This window comes from Salminus brasiliensis, chromosome 2, assembly GCF_030463535.1.
Source record: "Salminus brasiliensis chromosome 2, fSalBra1.hap2, whole genome shotgun sequence".
Taxonomy (NCBI): Eukaryota; Metazoa; Chordata; class Actinopteri; order Characiformes; family Bryconidae; genus Salminus; species Salminus brasiliensis.
Genome location: NC_132879.1, coordinates 43706386 through 43727843, shown reverse-complemented (window position 1 = coordinate 43727843; position 21458 = coordinate 43706386). Strand labels below are relative to the sequence as shown.

At 43.8% G+C, this 21458-nt stretch overlaps 1 protein-coding gene across 3 annotated transcripts in view; it reads left to right on the top strand.

Annotated features, from left to right (window-relative positions):
• Window positions 1-21458, top strand: part of sox5 (SRY-box transcription factor 5) — a 262222-nt gene that overhangs the window by 123881 nt on the left and 116883 nt on the right. For 2 of the 3 annotated variants that reach the window (XM_072672870.1, XM_072672871.1), the window contains exon 4: window positions 6880-6950. The exons of the other annotated variant lie outside the window; for it this stretch is intronic. In XM_072672870.1, the coding sequence (XP_072528971.1) occupies window positions 6925-6950 (26 nt within the window). In that variant the 5' untranslated portion in view covers window positions 6880-6924. The remainder of the gene's footprint in view (window positions 1-6879; window positions 6951-21458) is intronic. 3 annotated transcript variants of the gene reach the window in all.

Here is a 21458-nt window from a genome sequence, read left to right as displayed (position 1 = left end):
ATTTTATGGAACTATTTCTGAGGATATTAGATATACGATGATCCAGCCTCCAATGAATTCACACGGGAAAGAGGAAAAAAAAAATCTAAAACTGTTCAAAGAAAATGAGACACTGCCTCCGTCAGATAAACAGTACTTTAAACATATTTAAAAGAGAGAGAGAGGAGAAAATCAATCCCTGCTTTCACCTCACAATGTTTCTGTCCATCCTTCCACTGGAAGGAATGATGTGCATCTGATTAAGAAGATCTCGCTGAGAAAAGCAAACAAAAAAATAAAGTTTGCAAATCACACACATGAAGCTACTGGTGTTCTTAGAACAATGGACCGACAAGGCAGGTAGAACTGTAGAACTGAAAGTAAGTTTCCTGAAAAGTTGTCTAGCTGCAGTAAAAACTACACTGATAAACACTGATATTATATTGAGTTATATGTAGTTGTTGAAGCCTCTGTAATCTTTCATATATTAGTACATATTATATTAATCAATTAAATATTTCATTAAATAAAAAGGTGGTATACGATTGTTCAGTCATAGGGACAGTCCTGTGGCCCTTTTGCTCAGACTTTGTCATATGCCTCCTTCTGGTCACACATGCCTCCAATTTGCACATTGTTCAACTTTTTGGATTGTATTTGTATATATATATATATATATATATATATATATATATATATATATATCTATATATATATATATATATATATATATGGTACATTGCTAAGCGGATGTTGTTTCCATTCTGTGTGTTTTATCCCAGCCTTGCAATTACTCTGCTGGGATAATTAAAGTTTATTAAATTGAACTGAACTGAGTTGAATTCTCTCTCTCTCTCTCTCTCTCTCTCTCTCTCTGTCTGTCTCTCTCGCTCTCATTTTTGTCCCTCTGCCACTCATGTGCCAGTAGTTAGCATGCTTGTGTGTTCATACTGTAAAAAAGGAAGTGTTGACCTTTTTTTCTGAAGGTTCTGCTCCTGTGTCAGAGTAGCCATGGTTGCCATGGCACTGTTTACAAACACAGCACCCCCACCCCCCCACATCAACCCTCCTTCTCTCTCTCTGAGCTAAGGGACTTGCGGGGAGGTGAGTGCTATCGATTCACAATCGAATCCACATTACTCTGTTTGGAAGCTAATGCACTTTCGACAAAAACCCAAAGAAAAAGAGAAAGGAAGAAGAAAAAACCCACTTAGATGCACACACATACACTCTCTCTCTTTCTCTCTCTCTCTCACACACACACACACACACAAAAACAGTCATGGAGTGTGTTACGAGGCGAGAGAGAAAGGCTTCCATTGAGCTGAAAAGCTTGTTCCTGGGGAGGAAATCAATTAAAACGAACTTTTAAATGACATGACGCGACTGTAGCGCGATTGCATGGAGGAGAGCCACCACTGGGGTTAGAGCGAGCCGTCAGGTCCATCTGGACCAGGGACCGCTGGGAAAAGTGGCACAGCAATAGTGAGAGCAGTGGGGGCACACATGGGGCGCATTCTAAGTCCGGCTACATTGTCTGCACATTTGGCTCAGCTTCGTGCTGGAGCCTCTCTGTGTGCCGCTCTGCTGTTTTATTTCCCCTCAGTTCAATGGCGCAAGTGAGGCAGCTCACACAATGGTCATTGTCATGAAGAAGCTTAGTAGGAACTGTGGTAAAATACCTGCTTTTGAGCATGCGTGCGAATGAAGGCTCTCCGTCAAGTGGTTATTTGTATGTCTGTGCTCCTGGAATATGAGCCCCCACACTGAGCTGCAGCAGAATCCCCGTAAGCAATGTCATTCAGGGGCTTTTATATGGAGATGCATCAGGGAAAGTCTGCAGAAAAACAAAGGATGGGCCCTCTTGTGGAGCTTCATTGGAGGACAAAAGCAGGCCATGGATGGGGCCCTTCTGCGGCACTGCATCCACAGGTTCTTTGTGCTGACTTAGGAGGAGCCTTCTGGAGGAGCTTAACCACCAGGTATATTTGTGTTGACTTAGGATGAAAGCTTCTGGTTTCAAACCTTTTCAACTAGCTGCACCACAAGGTCCCTTGTATTAACTTTGAGGAGCTGCACCACCACATCATGATATTGACTAATGACAAGCCTTCCGGAGGAGCTGCCCCACCAGGCTCTGAGCTGGGGATAAACTTTTTGGAGATGCTGTACCACCAGGCCTATGCCATCGACTTAAGGCAAGCCTTCTAAAGGAGTTGCACTACCAGACCATTTCTATCTAGTCTTCAGGAGGAGCTGCACCACAAGGCCCTTTGTGTGAACTTATGGAGGAGCTTTACCTCCCGCCTTTTTGTATGGAGCTTTTAGAGAAGTTGTACCATCAGGCCGTTTATAAGGTACGCGATAGAGCATCTGAAAAAGCTGCATCACTAGACCTTTTCTTTTGACTTAGAACAAGCCTTCTGGAGAAGCTGCACTGCTAGGCTTTTTGGATCTACTTAAGATGAGCCTTCTTTAGAAGCTGCACCGCCAGGCCCTGCCAGATGCAGCTTCAGCACTCAAGTAGCTTCTACCTGCACAGCGCGTGGGAGCCTCACTGTTTAAAACAGGAGGTTCTGTGTTAAATGAAACATGTTCAGCACTCGCAGGTAATTACATCTACGCGTTAGACTCTAATTAGTCGACTCCGGTGGGACCGATCTACTGACACTAATTAAACGTAGTCAATCCAAAGCACCTCACTCGTGCATGCTTGCTCACCCCCCTCTACTTACCCTCCTTTACCGTGCCGCCAGGTGAGGCGGCGTGTCTTTTCTTTTTTTTTTTTGTGCTCGGCCCGTGGGCTTCTGAAGACAGCCTTTAATCCTTGAGTCTCTGCCCCTTTGACTGTGTAGTTGTCCTCTGATAGCTTTCTGTGTGTGTGCGCTCAGCAGAGGTTTGTGCATGGTTACAGTGCTAATTTACCAGCCCACTGTTTGTGTCTGTTCTAATTAAGGCCAAGTATGGCAGGGTTTAGCTAGGCCCCACTCAGGTCTGCCCTGTATGTAACACACACACACACACACAGGCACAGGGATTACCCCCAGGTCTACTTTAACCGCTTTCTTCCTTCGTGTGCGGGGTGGGGGCGGAGCATGCTAATTCCGGCAGGGGGTCGCCGTGGCAGGGTTGAGGGGGCGTGGACAATAGTAGGTTTGGGGCATTGATTTGAACCATACTTCTACACATTCCTCAACCAAACACAATGAAGTTCATTATCCTGCTGGCCTCCCCTCCCCTCTACCTCGGCCCTTTCCTCTCCCACCTTCACAAAGAGCCTTTCACCCGCTAATGTCTAAAGTCCTTCAACTCAATCCCTATTCACACTCACCTTATACACACACACAGACACAGGCCTGCCTAGCTCAGAAACATATACATACACAGGTATACATGCACACAGCCACAAACTATACTTCCACAATGTGTACGCACAGGTATATACACTCTCTCTCTTTCTCTCTCACACACACACACTCATACACACTGAAAGAGAGACAATACATCCACACCCTTTGCACATAGGAACCCACCTACAATCACAAGCCAGGAGCGCTGTGTCCTGTTGGACACGTGTACACACAAGCTGAGATAAGAAGGAAAGAGACAATGCACTCTAGGGCGACTCACAAATGAAATGTACCCACTCATCCAAACACACACTCACTCACTCGGGGCACGGTTCTGCTCTGCTTGTGTTCTTATCAGCTCCCAGTGTGGCCCGAACTAAGTTGTGAATGGAGAGCAATTCATCTTCCCTCCCCTTTCCCCAACAAGTGCTGATTATCCGTTAACCCATGTGGGCGTGTATTTGTGTACATGAGAAAGAGATAGATGGAGAGGGAGAGAGAGAGAGAGAGAGAGAGAGAGAGAGAGAGATGGAGGCTGAAAGGCAAGGGGCGCTTTGCCATCTAAAAAAAAAAAAAAAACTCCATCAGCCCGCTTCACTTGTTTACAAGCCCAGCAGCGGAACCGGTGAATCCAAATCTGTTGCAGAGGTGTTTCGCTAACGAGAGCCATCCTTTCCCTGCGCGCTACGCCGAACAAATCAACCGGCTTAATTATGATAATTGGCTGCAACTTCCTTTCTGATCCCACGCGAAACAAAGTGAAGCGGGATCGCCGTGACGCCGCTCGTTAACGAGGTCGTCAGTCAACGGGCTTCGGCTAATTACGACAGAGGAGGAGGGAGGTGTGTGTGGGGGGGCATGATTTCTCTATTTCTCTTTGGACCAACGAGAGCCGATTTTTCACTAGCCAGTCAGGACAGTCGTACCGAGGCTTCCCTGAGTATCGGTATCGCATAGATACACATGCACATATGCACACAAGAACTTTATGTTCTGGGTACTGTGGAGTGTTTCCACTAACTCCTTTACTGCTGTAGCTAAATGCTGCTTTCACATTTGTTTTCCCCCATAAGGTACTAAATACATGTCCGCACAAACACACGTTTCTATTCTTTGTGAGGTATAGGGAGTAGAGAACATTTTCGGGTCAGTCAGTTGGGGACCAGTCAGAGTTTGTCTTTAGTTCGGTCCGTTTTGACAGGTGTGAACACTCCGCCCATCCTCCAAGCAGGCTGTCTAGGCCCGCTTCCAAGCGAGCTGTGGTACAGTTTGCAGCACATTTTTGCTCCGAACTTGTCTGCATGGTCTGCCGTTTTTCACTTTTAACATTTTGTCATAACAGCATGAACTGCTGCTCATAATGACAGATATAATCTAAATAAATGTATTAATTATTTGAATTGAATTGGTTTGATTATTTGATTGTTCATAAACATCTCTGTTGTCATACAACTCAGTGAAAATGATGCATGTAGGTGACAAGTCTGAATAAACAGAAACTTGTAACTGTTATTAATGATTTAATAATTGCAAATGGACACACAAACACACACCTCATTATATTATGACCACCCCTGGTTTGGAATGAATAAATGGGATAAATTATCCATACCGGAGTAGGACTGTAGTCCATCTGTTCCTCTGCATACTTTGTAAGCCTCCTTTTACCCTGTTCTTCAATGGTCAAGACCCCACAGCACCACCACAGAGCAGCTATTATTTGGGTGGTGGATCATTGATCAGTGACAGACGCTGACATGGTGGTGCTGTGTTAGTGTGGATTGCGCTAATACGAGTGGATCAGACACAGCAGTGTTTAAACACCAAAGTGGACTGAGAATAGTCCAACAGAAATGTCCAGCCTTCCTGTGAGAAGCATCCTATGACCACTGAAGAAGGACAGAGGATGACCAGATGAGCTTCGGTCTCTGACTTTACATCTACAAGGAGGACCAACTAGGTGGGAGTGTCTGAGTGGACAGTGAGTGGACATAATGTTAAAAAAAAAAACTGTCTGATCCACTCACACCAGCACAACACAGACTAGCACGCCACCACCACATCAGTGTCACTGCAGTGCTGAGACTGACCCACCACCCAAATACTATCTGCTCTGTGATGGACCTGTGGTGTCCTGACCATTGAAGAACAGGGAGAAAGAAGGCTATTAAAGTATACAGAGGAACTGATGGACTACAGTCTGTAATTAAAAAAGCAGTTTAAGTGGAAAACTGAATTGAAACTGATTGAAGATTTTATTCAGGGCATTTGGCAAGCATGTGTGTCCCATATTCCCATAGTCCCATTATGATGGAAAAGAAAATACTGTTTTCTGTTGCTGTTACCAAATATACTTTGACTATACAAAACCAAAGTTCACTCATCGGCCATCTTTGCAACCCTGCCGGACAGTTTTGTGCAGACTAGGTTCCCTTATTTATAACCCCGTTGACTACTTTTATCTCTGCAGAGTTTACCTATTTATTTCATATAACAGCTGCTTGTTTTGTAGGGACACTTTTTTTGTAATTTTCCTCATGAGGCCCGTCCGAATGACCCAGTCACATCAGGTCATTGTTGGAAGATCATTTCTGGCAACAATTCACTTGCTATAACCTTGTTATGAACATGTTTGGGATGATGTCATATACTTTCATACATAATCATGGACTGTTATGCTGTGTAAAAGTGTAAAAGTGTCTTGATGCCGTTATGACTGACAGTTTATTATCCTAGATGCCATGACAGTTTATGTCACAAGCTAATTAAAGTCGAATAAAATCATACAGTGTAATGTGTCTTGCCAGTCACAGAGAATGGTAACATGACACTATTACTAAAAGAAGCATAACCTGTTTATGGCTTGGTTATGTCAGTCCTTTTAAGTTTCAGGTTAAGGTCAGGTTTTTTGTGATTTCTATTTTCCTTACATCATGGGGACGTTCGGTCCCCACAAAGTTATTATTACTTGGACACATATGCACACGTTTGTTGGCCTTCTCCACGCTATGCTGGAGAGAGTGTGTGGCTGGCAGTATGTGCTGCTTTTGGCTGTGTTAGAGTTTGGGTAGTGTTGTGTGTTGGCTGGGACTGAGCTGTAAGACTCTTTGGACTGTGTTTAGAATAGTTTTGGGTTGTAGTGCTATAGTATGTCCCACAGACACCTCCATAAACATGACTGCGACCTGAATCACTGCACTCCGACTTCCATTCAAAACAAGCTCGGAAAAAGTGATGTAGTGTCTTCGACAGCCACATGGAGTGTGTGTGAAAGTGTGTGTATGTGTGTGTGTGGCGAGTGGAATGGGACTGATTGAATTAGAGTAATTAGAGCCGGCTCACAGTGTCAGTATTAATCACTCTGCAGTCTCATTATGAGCCCCGCACATCACGCCTTTCATCTCATAATCATCCCACACTCACCAAGTCACACATATTAACCCACATCTCTCTCTCTCTCTCTCTCTCTCTCTCTCTCTCTCTCTCTCTTTCAATCTCTTACACACATACACACACTAACCCTTATTCTTTTTAATGACTACGTTTGCAGACTGTTCCTGCGGTTGAATACACACTCTTGTTGAGCTGACGAGGAATGAAGACCAGTGAATCTGAAGACAGGTGAGCCACATGCTTCTCTGTGCATTAGCAGAGAATTCTGGGAGTTGGAGTACATAGTATACAGAAGTGTACTCACTCTTGTTTGGATTTGGGATTACATGGACACTGAATTCATGGAGGGTTGCAGATTTCACAGGATTTCTCTGTTTAACCAGTTAAGTGCTCTAGAATGAAATAAATAACTGTTTAGCACAGTAATTTATCCATCTACTCATGCTTTAGTAGAGCTCAGTAACACTGAGATAAATAACTGATCAGCACAGTGATTTATCAATATACTCATGTTTTAGTAGAGCTCAGTAACACTGAGATAAATAACTGATCAGCACAGTGATTTATCAGTCTACTCAGGCTTTAGCAGAGCGCAGTAACACTGAGATAAATAACTGATCAGCACAGCGATTTATCAGTCTACTCAGGCTTTAGCAGAGCTCAGTAACACTGAGATAAATAACTGATCAGCACAGCGATTTATCAGTCTACTCATGCTCTAGCAGAGCGCAGTAACACTGAGATAAATAACTGATCAGCACAGTGATTTATCAATATACTCAGGCTTTAGTAGAGCTCAGTAACACTGAGATAAATAACTGATCAGCACAGCGATTTATCAGTCTACTCATGCTTTAGCAGAGCTCAGTAACACTGAGATAAATAACTGATCAGCACAGCGATTTATCAGTCTACTCATGCTTTAGCAGAGCTCAGTAACACTGAGATAAATAACTGATCAGCACAGCGATTTATCAATCTACTTATGCTTTAGCAGAATTTAGCAACACAGATCAGCTATTGAACCATTTATTTGCTCAGCAATGTGACAATTATGCAAACAGATAGGAAGGAAAGTGATTCAAAATAATAATCAAAACACTGAAATAAACAGTTTAAAGTTTAAATGTGCTAACCTTTTTACCTCATTAGCTACTTTGCTGAGGGAAAAAAAAATGAAAGCAGTTTTTTTTTTTTAAACATCCGCCCTTTTTGGTTCATCGCTGAAATGATTGTTTGGATGTGAGGAGAACTCTCTAATAAGGTATGGCACAGAAACAACAGTGGAAAGAAGAGGCAGAATGCGGCTTCCTTTGAGTGGATCGAGTGTGTTTGTCTTAATGAATGCAGGTCGGCTTAATGACGGAGAGGAGACTTCAAACGGCGGCTTGAGACGCCCTCCTGACAAGGAGGGGTCTGTGCTGTTTAATATGTGCTTATGCAAACATGGCTCCTTCACACCATCCAGAAACGTACAGCCACCTTGGCCTGTTCTTTTATGCCCCATCCTCCCTTCCCTCCCCCCCTAGAGCCCCTTTTAATCAGGCAGATTACTCATGTATTCTGATTCTTGGGGCTTAATATCGGTTCATATCAGCCAGGAGGCAAAGCTGATTTTTTCAGGGGTCAGAAAGTGACTGTTCAGTTCATGTAAATCCAGACTTTTGGTTTGTGGCATGCGCTTATCTTTTCTTTCTCTTCCTGTCTGTCTCTCTCTCTTTCTCTCTCTCTCTATTCTTCAGTTTCTCTACAGCTCTCTACGTGCCTCTACTTCTGTTTCATTTCCCCTTATTAATTTTGAACAATATTTTGAATCTCGTCTCACTCCTTCTGTTTCCTTTCTTATTTGTTTACTTCTCTTTTCTGCCCTCAGCCACTTCCTTCCAATTCTGTCTCTTGATCACTTTCGGTCTCTCTCTCTCTCTCTCTCTCTTTCTCTCTCTTTCTCTCTCTATCTCTCTCTCTCTGCCTCTGTCAATCTTTCTCTCTCTCTTTCTGTGTCATGAATTACTTTAGCTATATATTAATCCATTATGCCAAACTGCTCTTAAAATCTCTCATATCCTCCCTTGCCTCTGTCTTCTTGCACCCCCCCCCCCCCCCAACTCTCTTTCTCCCCCCCTAATTGTGTTGTAAATGACTTCAGCCATATATTAGTCCATCAGGGCAAACTGTCTGTATGTGCATTACATTCGTGCATGTGTATGAGTGTGTAGGTGAGTGTAAGTGAATGTGAGTGAGTACGTAGGTGTGTATGTGTGTGTATTTCTAAGTCTGTGTGTGTGTGTGTGTGTGTGTGTGTGTATGTATACGTGTTTGATGCACCGTGCGGCCCCCATTTGGCATGCTGGTGAGAAGAAGATCATTATGTGCGTCTGCATTCGAGTCATTTTTATTTAAGAAGCCAGACAATGGGCTGTTGATTGAGGGAGAAAAAGGGCTAGGCTGACAATAGGGTTCTGTGCCTCCGAATGCAGCACCATTCTGCCCCCTCGGCTTTAAAAAGGGCCCCTGCTCATTGTGGCTCCGCCAGAGAGACAGGGAGAGAGGCAGAGACGGGAGTGAAAAAGCACGCTGCTTAGGAGGAGGAATATTTTGCCGTGGTATGTCATTATTTTGCAAATTTCTATTATCTCATCATGTTGTCTTCATTGTAATTGCGGCTAATTAGAGGGCTAGTTAGAGCCCCGGCTTTGAGGCCCGGCTTTGCTGTGAATGGAGCGCCGCGATTAGCCCTCTCCACCAGAGGAAGCGGAGAAAAGGGGAGATTAATCTGGTTACCTTGGCGACACTCGCTTCCATCTGCGAGGAACAATGCATTTTTGTTTCTTTGGATCAGTTGGGATCAACAGAACGTGGAGCTCTCGCCCGAACAATGCTGAATTCTGTCTAAACCCGCCCCCCAACCACCCTCCAACCCCACATCACCACACCGTCCCTTACTTCATCACTCCCCTTCACCCTCCTCCTCCCACTCTCTCTCCTGCACCTCCTCCTGTACGTCCCCACATCACTCTTACCTCTCTCCTGCTGGCCCCGGCCCTCCACCGACCCTGGTTCATCTAAACCCAAAGCTGGTTGGTCACAAGAGCTTAAATACACACACAGTCCAAATTACCTTTCCTGCTCCGCCTCTCTCTCTCTCACTCTCTCTCTCTCTTTCTCTCTCACTGTTTTTGTCTTCTACTCTTTCTGTATTTGTATCATCCTTTGTCACTCTCATGATGTCTCTATGTCCCTGTCTTTATAGTTTTTATATCTATTACTACCTGTCTTTGTATCCCTCTCTGCATTAGATTATGTCTGTGGCACTGTTTCTGTCACACTCTCTTTATGTCTCTCATATCACTCTTTCTGACCATGTCACTCTCTGTCTTTCTATCTCTCTCTTTAGGTCTCTAACTCACCCCATTTATCTGCCCTGTCTTCATCACTCTTTCTGCCTTTTTATCAATCTCAACACTATAGGGTGTCTGTTTCTGTCTCACTATCTGTGGCTTTCACTCTCTATCACCTATTCTGTGTCTGTCACTCTCTTTGTGTTTTTTCACTCTATATTTATAGTTGTATATGTGTCACTCTTTTTATGTCCCTGTCACTCTCTGCATGCCACTCTTTCTAAGTTTGTATGTCTTTATGACATTTAAAACTCTTTCTGTGTCTATCAGGCTGTTTCTCTCTGTCACTGACGCTGTCTGTGCCACACCCTAAGTATGTCACTCTCTTTATGTCTCTGTGTCACCCTCCCTATGTCCTGGTCACTCTCTTTATGTCTAGGTCACTTTCTCTGTGTCTCTGTCATTCTCTACGTCTCTCTTACTCTCTATGTCCCTGTTATGCTCTCTCTGTCTCTGATACTCTGCTCTCGGTCACTTTCTTTCTCTATGTCACTCTCTGTGTCTCTATCATGCTCTCTCTATGTCACTTTCTCTCTATATGTCTCTATTACACTCTATATGTCTCTGTTACTCTCTCCCACTTTTTCTATGTCTCTCTCACTCACTTTCTCCCAATTTCTCTAGGTCACTCTCAATCTCTCTGTTTCTGTGCCCCCCTTTTTTCATATCTTAACATCACTCTCTCTCTGTCTTTCTGTCTCAATGTCACTCTCTCTTTTTCAATGTCATTCTCTCTGTTTATGTCCATATGTCAGTCTCTCATTATGTCTCTAGGTCTCTCTCTGTCAGTGTCTGTATATCACTCTCTCCCCTGGTTTGTACATCACTCTATGTCTCTGTGTCTGCCTCTCTTTCTCTCACTGTTTCTTTATGTCTCTCTTTCTCTTTTTTTTCCACAATGTCTCACGGCTTCCTCCTAACCAACTACTCACGCTCACGTTGTTTATAGCTCCCTCCTCTCTCTTTCCCTCTGCACTTCCCCACTCGCCTGATCTCTTTAACAGGACCTCTGACAGTGCCTTTTAAAGCATTTGGTCTTGGTCTTCTGTGTGTGCGTGCGCGTGTGTGTGCTTGTGTGTGCAGGCGCACAGGATCAGGCGGAGATTGTCAGAGGTTGCGACCTTGTCACACACATCCCGGAGGTTTGTCCCCAAATCCCCCCACTGGGCTGAAAAGCACTTAATGAAATAATACACCCTGTCTGAGGACCCAGGAAGAGAGACTCAGGTCTACCGCCTAGAGAGAGAGAGAGAGATAGAGAGAGAGAGAGACTGAATAACCTGACCAGTGAGCCGTGACTTGTACAGTAGTCTAGTCTGTCTGAAGTAAATGAGAAGCTTTTGTTTTTTTCAATTTTCTTTAGTCTCTTTGTTGAGGGAAAGAGAGAAAGAGAGAGAGTGGGGAGAGAGAGAGAATGAAGAAAGAAAGCAAAGCACAGCCTTTGCTGATCACGTGCGACTCTTCATTGTGATGAGGAGTTAGAGAGGCTTGGAGCACGAAACACAAAGTCTCTCCATCTGGTGCTCCCCACACAGAATGCGAGATGGAGAGAGAGAAAGAGAGAGAGAGAGAAAGAATTGGACCCAGTGAGGGAACGGCAGTGACATCTGGTCCCATGGGCACAACAATGAAAATCCATGTAGATCACACTCAAACGGCGCACACTCAGGGACGCACCGTGTTCCAGCACACTGCATGTTGTCCTTCTGTGTGTGTGTGTGTGTGTGTGTGTGTGTGTGTGTGTGTGTGTGTGTGTGTGTTTATTTTTACTGTGTGTCTCTCTCAGTAACAGACTACTCAGGAGAAAGCATGCCACTATTATATCATTTGGCCACTTCAATGACCACTAGAGCTGCTTTTTAGTTGTGGGTAGCTGGACACGTGCATTTGTTCATGTGCAACGTAAATAAATGTCTTCTATAAAAAAGAATGGAAATTATATAAGAAACTCTCAATAAGCACATTCATATATATATATATATATATATATATATATATATATATGGATAGATAGATAGATAGATAGATAGATGTTATGGCCACCTACTTAATAGTTAGAATATCCACCCTTTGCTCGGATGATACTAGTGAGACGTGGTACAGACTGGACTATATTATGTGATGGAAGCTGTTCATTATAGATGTTAACTGGTCCACTGTGGCATGTTGATTGCTCTGTACCACGCGCTGAAGTAGATGTTCCCCTCTGGCATCAGTGGGTCATGGGGTACCACTGTTATGCTGTTGGGAGGCACTCAATGTTCAAGAAATCCAACGTCCCACACAGTTAGCGAGATTCCGAGATTCTACCACCCTTTGTCTGTTACCCTAATATCATGCCCTTTTGGACATAAGTCAATTCGCATGCTGTGCCCATGCTTATCATTTTGCACTCTGATACAACTCACTATTGATACGTGCAGCGACCCCCGTCACGTGGCATCTGTGACGTCCCAGTCCGAGTTCATTCCAAACCAGGGGAACTCATAATATTCTGATATGGACGAAGGCTGGTAGCATCTCGAAAGGGTGGTAGCATCTTACAGAGTTAGCGGTTATTGGAATTGCCAGAGGGAAGCGACGACACCAGCAGGTGGTGCAGAGCTTATAATTCAACAGTCTGGACCAGTTAACCTCTATAACACACAAATTCCATCACCTAATACCATCCATATCACAACATCTCGCTAGTGTCATCTCACTAGAGTCAAGAGTGATTATTCCCACTGTTCGGTAGGTGGTCATAATTTTCCAAAATGACTGTGCAGCCTACATGATATAGCCACCATAAAAAATGTTGCTTGGGAGGTCTTGGGAAGAAACACCCAGACTTGTGAAGGACAAATATGAAAAAAATGAAAAATGTGAATAATATTCATTCAATGTTGAGGTTGGTGAGTAAAGTAAGGATCTTTTTGACAGTGTTTCTTAAGATTTAGATATCAAATGATATCTCGTCTTAACTAGCAGCTAAAGTCAGACCACCTACAGCCTGTTTGCAGTGCAAACTAAAGCTTTAATTTCGCTATATGTTACTGAGAACCTTTTATTACCCTTTTCAAGCACGGTCAGCTATAATTTCCGCATTACACCTCAAGCACTTAAGTGATAGGCCTACATCAGTGGTGTAGTCATGCATATGCATACATTCTAGTGATGACCTTATGTATGTACACACCTTTTTCAAGTCAGAAGCTTTTTTTTTATAATTTCAATAAGCTATTTTGATTGGTTAATTTCTGTCCTAGTCTACGGATTTACCTCTGTGTCTGTGAATACCATTACTGAATACCACCATTGAATAACACCACTGGATGCCACCATGTTTGGGTCTTCAACCAGAAGGTGATAATATACAGACTGTGGGTGAACACTGAATGTTAGTACTAGCAATAGCAATGTAGACACATTAACTCCACCTACATAAGGTAGGCTAGCTAACATCAGCTCTGTGAATCAGTGAAGGAGGACATTAGCAACTTAACTACTCAAGTACTCTTGTAAAAAGGCAGAATATGGCTTTAATATGGGGCCAAAACATTCCAAAGCATACCTGGAGGGGGATGTATTTGCAAAACTATCACTTTAAATCATGTTCAGCACTCTTTTCTGATTGAACTCCTGAGAAAGTCTGAAATCTGTGTAAACTTTTCCCTGCTTTTGTTCAGTTTGTCTTCAAACTCAGGAAAATCGACAAGAAACCCCGCAAAAAAAGAGGAAACAGGAGAGGAAGGAGCGCTTGTGTGGCTGAGGGACCAGTTTGTGTGCGCGTGTGCGTGCGTGTGCACTTATCTTTGTCGACAATTTCCCCCCTGTCGCGTTTCATGTGCAGTCAAACTGGACGGCCCGGCGGTACACTCGTAATTTCCGTATGTCATCTCTCTCCAAATCGCTTCAAAGATTTGCCGCGTGCCAAAGATTCTGTGCCGTCTTTTTCCTCTGCGAGTTTTTGGCTCGGAGCGGCAAGGAGAAGAAGAAGCAGAAGAAGAAGAAGGAGAAGAAGAAGAAGAAGGACGGGAGTGGGAAAGAAAAAACACACACACATACACACAGCGTCTGAACAGAGAGAGAGAGAGAGTGTGTGTTTTAAAAGGGCCTCTGTCGAGCTGCATTGTCAGATGTGACTCCAATTGCACACATCTGCTGTGTGTGGTGCATCTGTTATTTAGCGACTGAAGAGCTGACAGCAAACATCCTCATTATTGCAGCTCCGCTTTTTATTCATTCACTCTTTCTCTCTCTTTCTCTCCCTCTCTCCCACTCTCTCTATCTCTCTCTCTCTAGGCACACAATGGCTAATCATCTGGTGTGGTTGGAGTGGTGGTAGTGTTGGGGAGTAAATGGATGGGTTGATGTTCTGCTGCTTTTTTTTCCCCCTGCTGTCATTGTCTTGTCTTTTCAGCGAGGGTGTGTGGTGGAGGTGAAATGGCTTTGATTCTTGTCGAGATTTTAGGTGGCAGTGTTTGTGTGTGTGTGTGTGTGTGTGTGTGTGTGTGTTCGTGTGCTTGTGTGCCCTCTCCACAGTCGGCTACAGTCATAATAGCGACCCCATCACGGCCCTGGCCTTTTAATGGCAGCGTTTACTGCATGATGTCATCGATCTGTGGCAACCATTGTTTGACTCCGGCCTGTGTGACCGATGCTGGCTCTTTCTCTGTGCTTTTCCTTGCTCCCACACAAATAACTGTAATGCATTGGTTCAGGTTCTGTTGATCCATGAGCACCATGAAGCTTGGTGACCCTTAACTGACATGTCTTGACGTGTATAGAACACATACACACAAAAAGACAAACAGACATACAGTGTAAATTCACTGATTGTGATGGTCCACGTGGGTCAGAGCTGGGTAACTCTACGCTGATACGCTGTACCATGTTTCGGTAGTGATGAGATGATTTGGGGGCTACAAAACAGCTACAAAAACAGGGCAGAGAGAAAAGAGAAGATCCAAAGATGAGTGGAGATGGGGAGAGAAGACATCAGAACAGATGAGAAGACAAGAAAAAAAAACGAGGAAAAAGTGAGAAGAGGTGAAGAGAAAAGAAAGACAATAAGAGAAGGGAGAAGGTGAGTAAAGTCAAAAATAGAAAGGACAAGTAGAAAAGAGAAAGATGCAAGGAGGAGAAGATGAATGCAAAAGGATGCAAAAAGAAAATGAATCTTAAAGAGAAGGAGCAAGAGGAAAAGAAACAAGAAGAGAAGTATAGGTGAGAAGAATAAAAAAAAGTATAAGTAAGAAAAGTAAGTAAGAAAAAAAAATATTAACAAAATATGACAAACGTCAAGAATAAAACTAAGTATAAGTGAAGTATAGAAGCAAAGAAAGGATAGAAGAGAAAAAAAGAAGAGAAGAGAAGAAAAGAGAACATGGGAAGAGAGAAAAGGAGATGAGAAGAGAAGAGGACATAGGCAGAGAGGACAAGAGGACATGAAATGAAATTGGACATTGCAAGACAAACCAGCAAAAGAGAAAAGGAGAGAATAAAAAAGAGAGAAGAGAAGAGAAGAGAAGAGAAGAGAAGAGAAGAGAAGAGAAGAGAAGAGGACATGGGAGAAAATAGGACAAGAGAGAAGAGAGGACAAGAGAAGTGCAGAAAAGACATAAGAGACACGAAGACGATATGGGAAGAGAAAAGAGAAGTGAAGAGAAGACATGAGGAGAAGAGAATATAAAAGAAGAAGACGGGTAAAAATAGGACATGTTTAGAGAGAAAAGGAGATATGAAAAAGATATGAGATAGAAGATAGAAGAGAGTAAAGAAGACATGCGAAGAAACAACAAGAGAAGTGATGAAAAGATATAAAAAGAGGAGAGAGGATAAGGGAGGAAAGAGGACATGGGAAGGAAGGACAAGAGAAGTGAAGACATGAGGAGAAGAGAAGAGAAGAATGAGGGCATGAAAAGAAACAGCAAGAGAAGTGAAGAAAAGACATAAGAAGATAAGAGAGAATAAAAGAGGAAAGAAGACATGGGGAGGAAGGACAAGAGAAGTGAAGACATGAGGTGATGAGAAGAGAAGAGGACATTGAAAGAGAGGACTAGAAAAGTGACGAGAGGACATGAGAAAAGATGAGAAGTGAAATGAATAGAAGAGAAGAAAGGACATTCTTCGTCTGTAGATTCTGCGTAGCTTCATGACAAACAAATGAAACTTCCAGAACGGCTCTTGTAAAACTCCTCAGAGGGAGTATAGATAATAAGCATTACGGATAATTTATGTTGCTTATCTCATAATACATTCATCTAATCTAAGAGCCGCGGTGCACTGCAGAATGCCTTGGTGTTTGTGTGTCTCCTGGTAGGTAAAAAAGCACCCCCTCCCCCTTTATTTATTAATTTCTTTATTTATTTTACATTTACGGACCAAATAAGTGGGAAAAACACAAACACACGTACGTGCACTCACATGTATAGGCTCGCGTAATTGCGGACAGGGTGCCCACAGAGATCAGCGTACAGGAGGGAGCTAGTCATCATTGAATATCAAAGCGATCACGGCATCCGAAGCGTTGCTCTTAATGAGGGGGGACACAGGAGAGATGGTGAAATGCAGGGAAGGCAAAGATGAGTGAAAAGTGAGAGAGAGACAGAAAAGGGGGTGGGGCAAATGCTAAGCTGGGTCAAAACCTCAACGGCACATCCGTTGGCATAGGTGCGGGTGAGATGCCAAGCTTTTGTGTGATTGAGGGGTTAGGGTGAGAGTATTGTCCTCTCTCCCACACACACACACACACACACACACACACACAGAGTCTCATGCGCACTCATATACACATGCATGGCGCTTGGCGATGCCCTCTGTGCCATCTGCAGCCTGTGCCCTGTGTCGCTGCCCCTCCCCCACCCGAACTGTTCCGTGTTGGTTGGGCTTAACCATCTGTATGCCAGGCGGGAGTGCAGGAAATAGGCACTGGGATACACGCTCACTCACTGACACACACACACACACACAGTGCACAAACGGCCTTGTGACACACAGTGTATCTACGACAAAAGGCTCGACAGTTTGTCACAAGGGGGAAAAAAGCCTTTGAAAACAATAGCTGCCAATAACGCATGTAGAGCATGCAAGCACATTTGCATATTACACTGAGCCTTACACTGTGCCACAGATGTACAAATGCTCCGCATCAGCTCGGTTTTATGCTATAGTTAGGGAATCATCAAAGTTTGATCGGTGGTACATAAACTTATTTGCTTACATTTCGCTGTCACTTCCTCTCTAAGACGGCAGTCCTGTAAAATGTGCACAGGAGAGGAGGAACCCTTTCCCAGGTCTATTTGGCTGAAATCATCTAGGAAGCATAGTTAAAAAAGTAAAAAAAAAAAAAAAAAGCTGACCTCTTGAGCTGGTATATTCATTGGCCATTTTATTAGACACCCCCAGGACTGAGTTTTGTTTGCACCCTAATCTGCTGAAAATGGTTCAACTAATCAGACACTTCAGAAGACCTTAGCCAGCAAGTTTTTTTGAAGCTCAAACTGGTCCTCACAGAACCTCCGCCTAGAAAGGGATAGAGTAACAATCAGGACCTTCTAGGCATCCCTGAGGGCCGATTTGAGAACCACCACTTTACAGGACGATAGATCTTCAGGCAGAAGGTTGCTGACCATTGCGTAGCATTTCATTAGTGAACAGTCACTGAACTGAATTGAATCCTGAACACAGAAGCACTCTTGTCTGGATTGGTTATGATGCAGGAACACCCTCGGCCTCACAGTTACTATGCTTACATGTACACAATAGTCTGACTGTGGTCCTAGTTGGTTTAGGACAGTGCTTCTCTATCCCTGTGTGTTGCAATATAGGTTGGAGACTACCTTGTTTGAGAAGCAGTGATATAAAATGGGACTAAGTTGAGACATGTAAACTAGGGATTTAAAGGTACCCTATTTGAATTTTACACAATAGTCCTGTATCATTTTATTTAGGCCCATAATATATTTATACACCCAGCCTTGTATACATTAGTAAAAGCCTTTTCAACAACGATGAACTGTGATGCAGTAAAATGCAAAATCCACTTTGGGGGAATATGGTAATTTTTATTAATTGCATTCAGTTTTCATAGGGCATTTTCACACTCGACCCAGAATAGTCAGCACCCAGGACTGTGCTGTTTTGGGAGAGGAGTGCATCGTCACTGGTTTGTGTTAACACAGAAGAGTTACATATAAACCATGGATCAATTGTGCTATTTGTGCTATTATCATCATTGTCATCAGCTACATTTTAGAATTTAGGTTTATCCGTTTATTGCTTTCCTTGCTTTCCTTGGATACAAGCACTCAAGCTGCAAAGAACAGTGCTTTCCGGAGTCATGGCATTTCACCATGCAGGAAACAAGGACCTGTTCTCATAGGAGGGCGTTTCTAGCTGTGCAGGCGATATGTCGAAGCAGTTACGTGACCAAAAAAAACAATCAGGCAAACCCACGAGCGCCACAGATAGTCCACTTAAAGCGAACCCCAGACCACCAAATTTAGGAGGCCCAGAGATTCTCTGGGCTGGTCTCGGGCTTCAAAACAGAATTCACAATTGACCAAACATACTAGACTGTCAAAGCAAGCGCAGCTTGGGTCCAGGAACAAAAAAAAATAAATAAAACGCTACTGTGAAAAAATGATCTTAGACAAGCATGCATGTTACCACCAGACTCTACTGAAAATGGGTTGCTTCGTGAATCAGGCCTCTTAACAGCTTTTCCTGTGCCAGCGTCTGTAGAAGTTTAACTAAAGCTAAAGCCGGGGAAGCGCGCAGGTCTTCATGATAGGCTAGCACTCTGAATCTTTACCGATTGGCATTTACCATCTCTTCTCTCCAACATCCAATCCTTTGAAAACAAACAGGACTACCTCAGACTGGAGTTAACCACAAATCAAAAGGAGAAAAAGCCAAACCCAGGGAAGTCAGTGGGTGCTAGGCGATTCATACTGAGAGGACACAGGGAGGTCTCAGAGCGCTCAGACATTGTTTTTTAGTAAAGCCTTTCTCAGCTGTATCATAAGCTTTGAGATTTTGAGTCTGACTAGTTTACTGAAACTTCCTTTTCTATCCCTTTTTCCTTCGAGCTGTTCAATCTGTAGCTCACAGCCTCATTAAATATCCTGGCAGAGCTGACTAGCTTATGGATACACATAGCTACAGGAATAAAACCATGCGTTCTGTAAAGACTGACCACATCACACAAAATGATGCTTTTTTGACACATGTACCGACTGAAATATGGCTTCAGTTAAACATTTGCTTTTAAAAATAACAAACAAACAATCTAATAAATAAATAAACACTTGTAAGCTCCAGATTTATGCCACACACACTTCCGGTAGTGTAGTGTCTTGTAAAACCTTCAACAACATCCTCATACTAGCAGCATACACACTACGGTGTCCTTTACAGTAGTCATCAGTCAATGGATGTCAACCTATGCTGGGGTCTGCAGTTGCACCTCATAAAGTGGGCAGGGAGTGTATGTATGTATATGTTGGCTATGGGATGTGTTCAGTGGATATCACACTCATCTTTCTACACAAACTACTCCTAACTGCGACCAAAATATCCTATAAATATACACATCCCATTCACAGTACATGAAGTAGTTTGTGGGTGGGTGGGTGTGGGTGTGTGTGTGTGTTCAGAGGCTTCCCCGAGGATTTAGAGCTGGATGGCAGCGTTTGAAGGTATTTGGCAATCCGGGGGTAGGGGGTATAATCTTGGATGTTTGGCAGGTGAATGTGTGGATGTGTGACGGTGTATCTGTGTGTGTGTGTAGGGAGGGGGGGCATAATCTTGAATGTTTGGCAGCATGTAGATGGCAAAGAGGCTGGCAGGTTGGCATGATCAACATTCGGTTTGTGTGTCTGTGTGTGCATGTGTTTGTGTGTGTGTATGTGTGTGTGTGTGTGTGTATACACTCTAGCACGCTTGCTGCTCTTGAGGGACAGCAGTGTCAGGTACTCGGTGGGTCCGTGAGGGCTGAAGGACTGGAGTAAGGGGGCTAAAATTTGGCATTTGAGGCGTCTGACTGGTATTGGAGTCCTCTCTGGAGCCTGGCACAAGCGAGGTGAGCACGGTCTGGGGTTTCGGGTGCTTGGCAGTGGGCGGTAAGTGGGCAGTGCTGGCGCTTTGGCGCTCTTAGAGGGATGGGGGTGGGTATGCAGCTCGGCACACAGGCAGGGGACTGGGAGGGGGCGGGGGTTGGTAGTGGGTGCTGGCCGGGGGCCGTGGTGGCACAGACAGAAAGGGATCGGGGGGTTCGGGTGGCAGCAGCAGCAGCAGCAGGCAGGGGGAGGATGATGTGCCCCCAGGTGGAGAGGATTAAGAGAGAGATCTGTGTTCTTGGCTTCATTCTGAACTGCCTCGGTTTATCTCTCTCTGTCTCTCTCTCTCTCTCTCTCTTTCTCTCTTCCTCACTCTCTGTGCCCAAACTGCTTGATCCCAACCAACACGTATCAATATGACCTTCACAGGCCTTTATGAGACATGGCCTTTATCTATTGACGTACATTCAGCAAACCTTTTGGTTCCAGAGTAATTAGCTGTAGTAGCTAAAGCAGCCTTCTAAACAGCTTACTAAACATCAACATAAAGGCCAGTTAGAACATAGAGGTTTTTTAGTGTGCTTGGAGGAGAGTGGGTCTGGGATGCCGGACTTCACTCTTGAGCCCTCCGGAGGTGTCATGGGCTTAATTCAGCAAATCACTGACAAAGGGAGGTGCCTACCTGATGACCCTTGTGAAGAGTTGCAGCGTAGTGGGTGATTAGAAGAGGGGTGAAATGAATGGGCTGTGTTTTGTGTGTAACCCCAAGGATTAGGTGTGGGTTTTTCCCTGTAGTGTTTCACTATGATGCTTTTTAAGGACATAAGGCCTTCTGGATAGGATTTGTCTGACTACTCTGTGGTTGAGACAACAGATCATAAATTTAGTGTTCTGTGTTCTGCCCACAGCAACATTTAAAATAATAAGAATTATTTTAATACTTCTTTGACATCATCTTCATGAAACACAAAATAAGTGCTTGGTGGTTGTTGGAGCTGGGGTTTATTCAGAGAAGCACAGATGAAGAGAGGTACCTAGCTAATGACCCTTGTGAAGCGTTTGCAGTGATTAGAACAGGGGTTATGGGAATAAGCTAGGCCCTATCTGTGACTGCAAGTAGTAGATGCGGCATTTTTTCATCTTTTCTTGTAGTATTTCACATTTTGGTGCACCCCCTGACAAGAGGCACCAACCTGTCACTAGAACATGGTTCTATCAAGGGAACGTCTTTAGTACCTTTAGTCAGCGACCATAGCTATTTTGTATTGTCGCTGTCATGCAAAAACCTTCTTAAG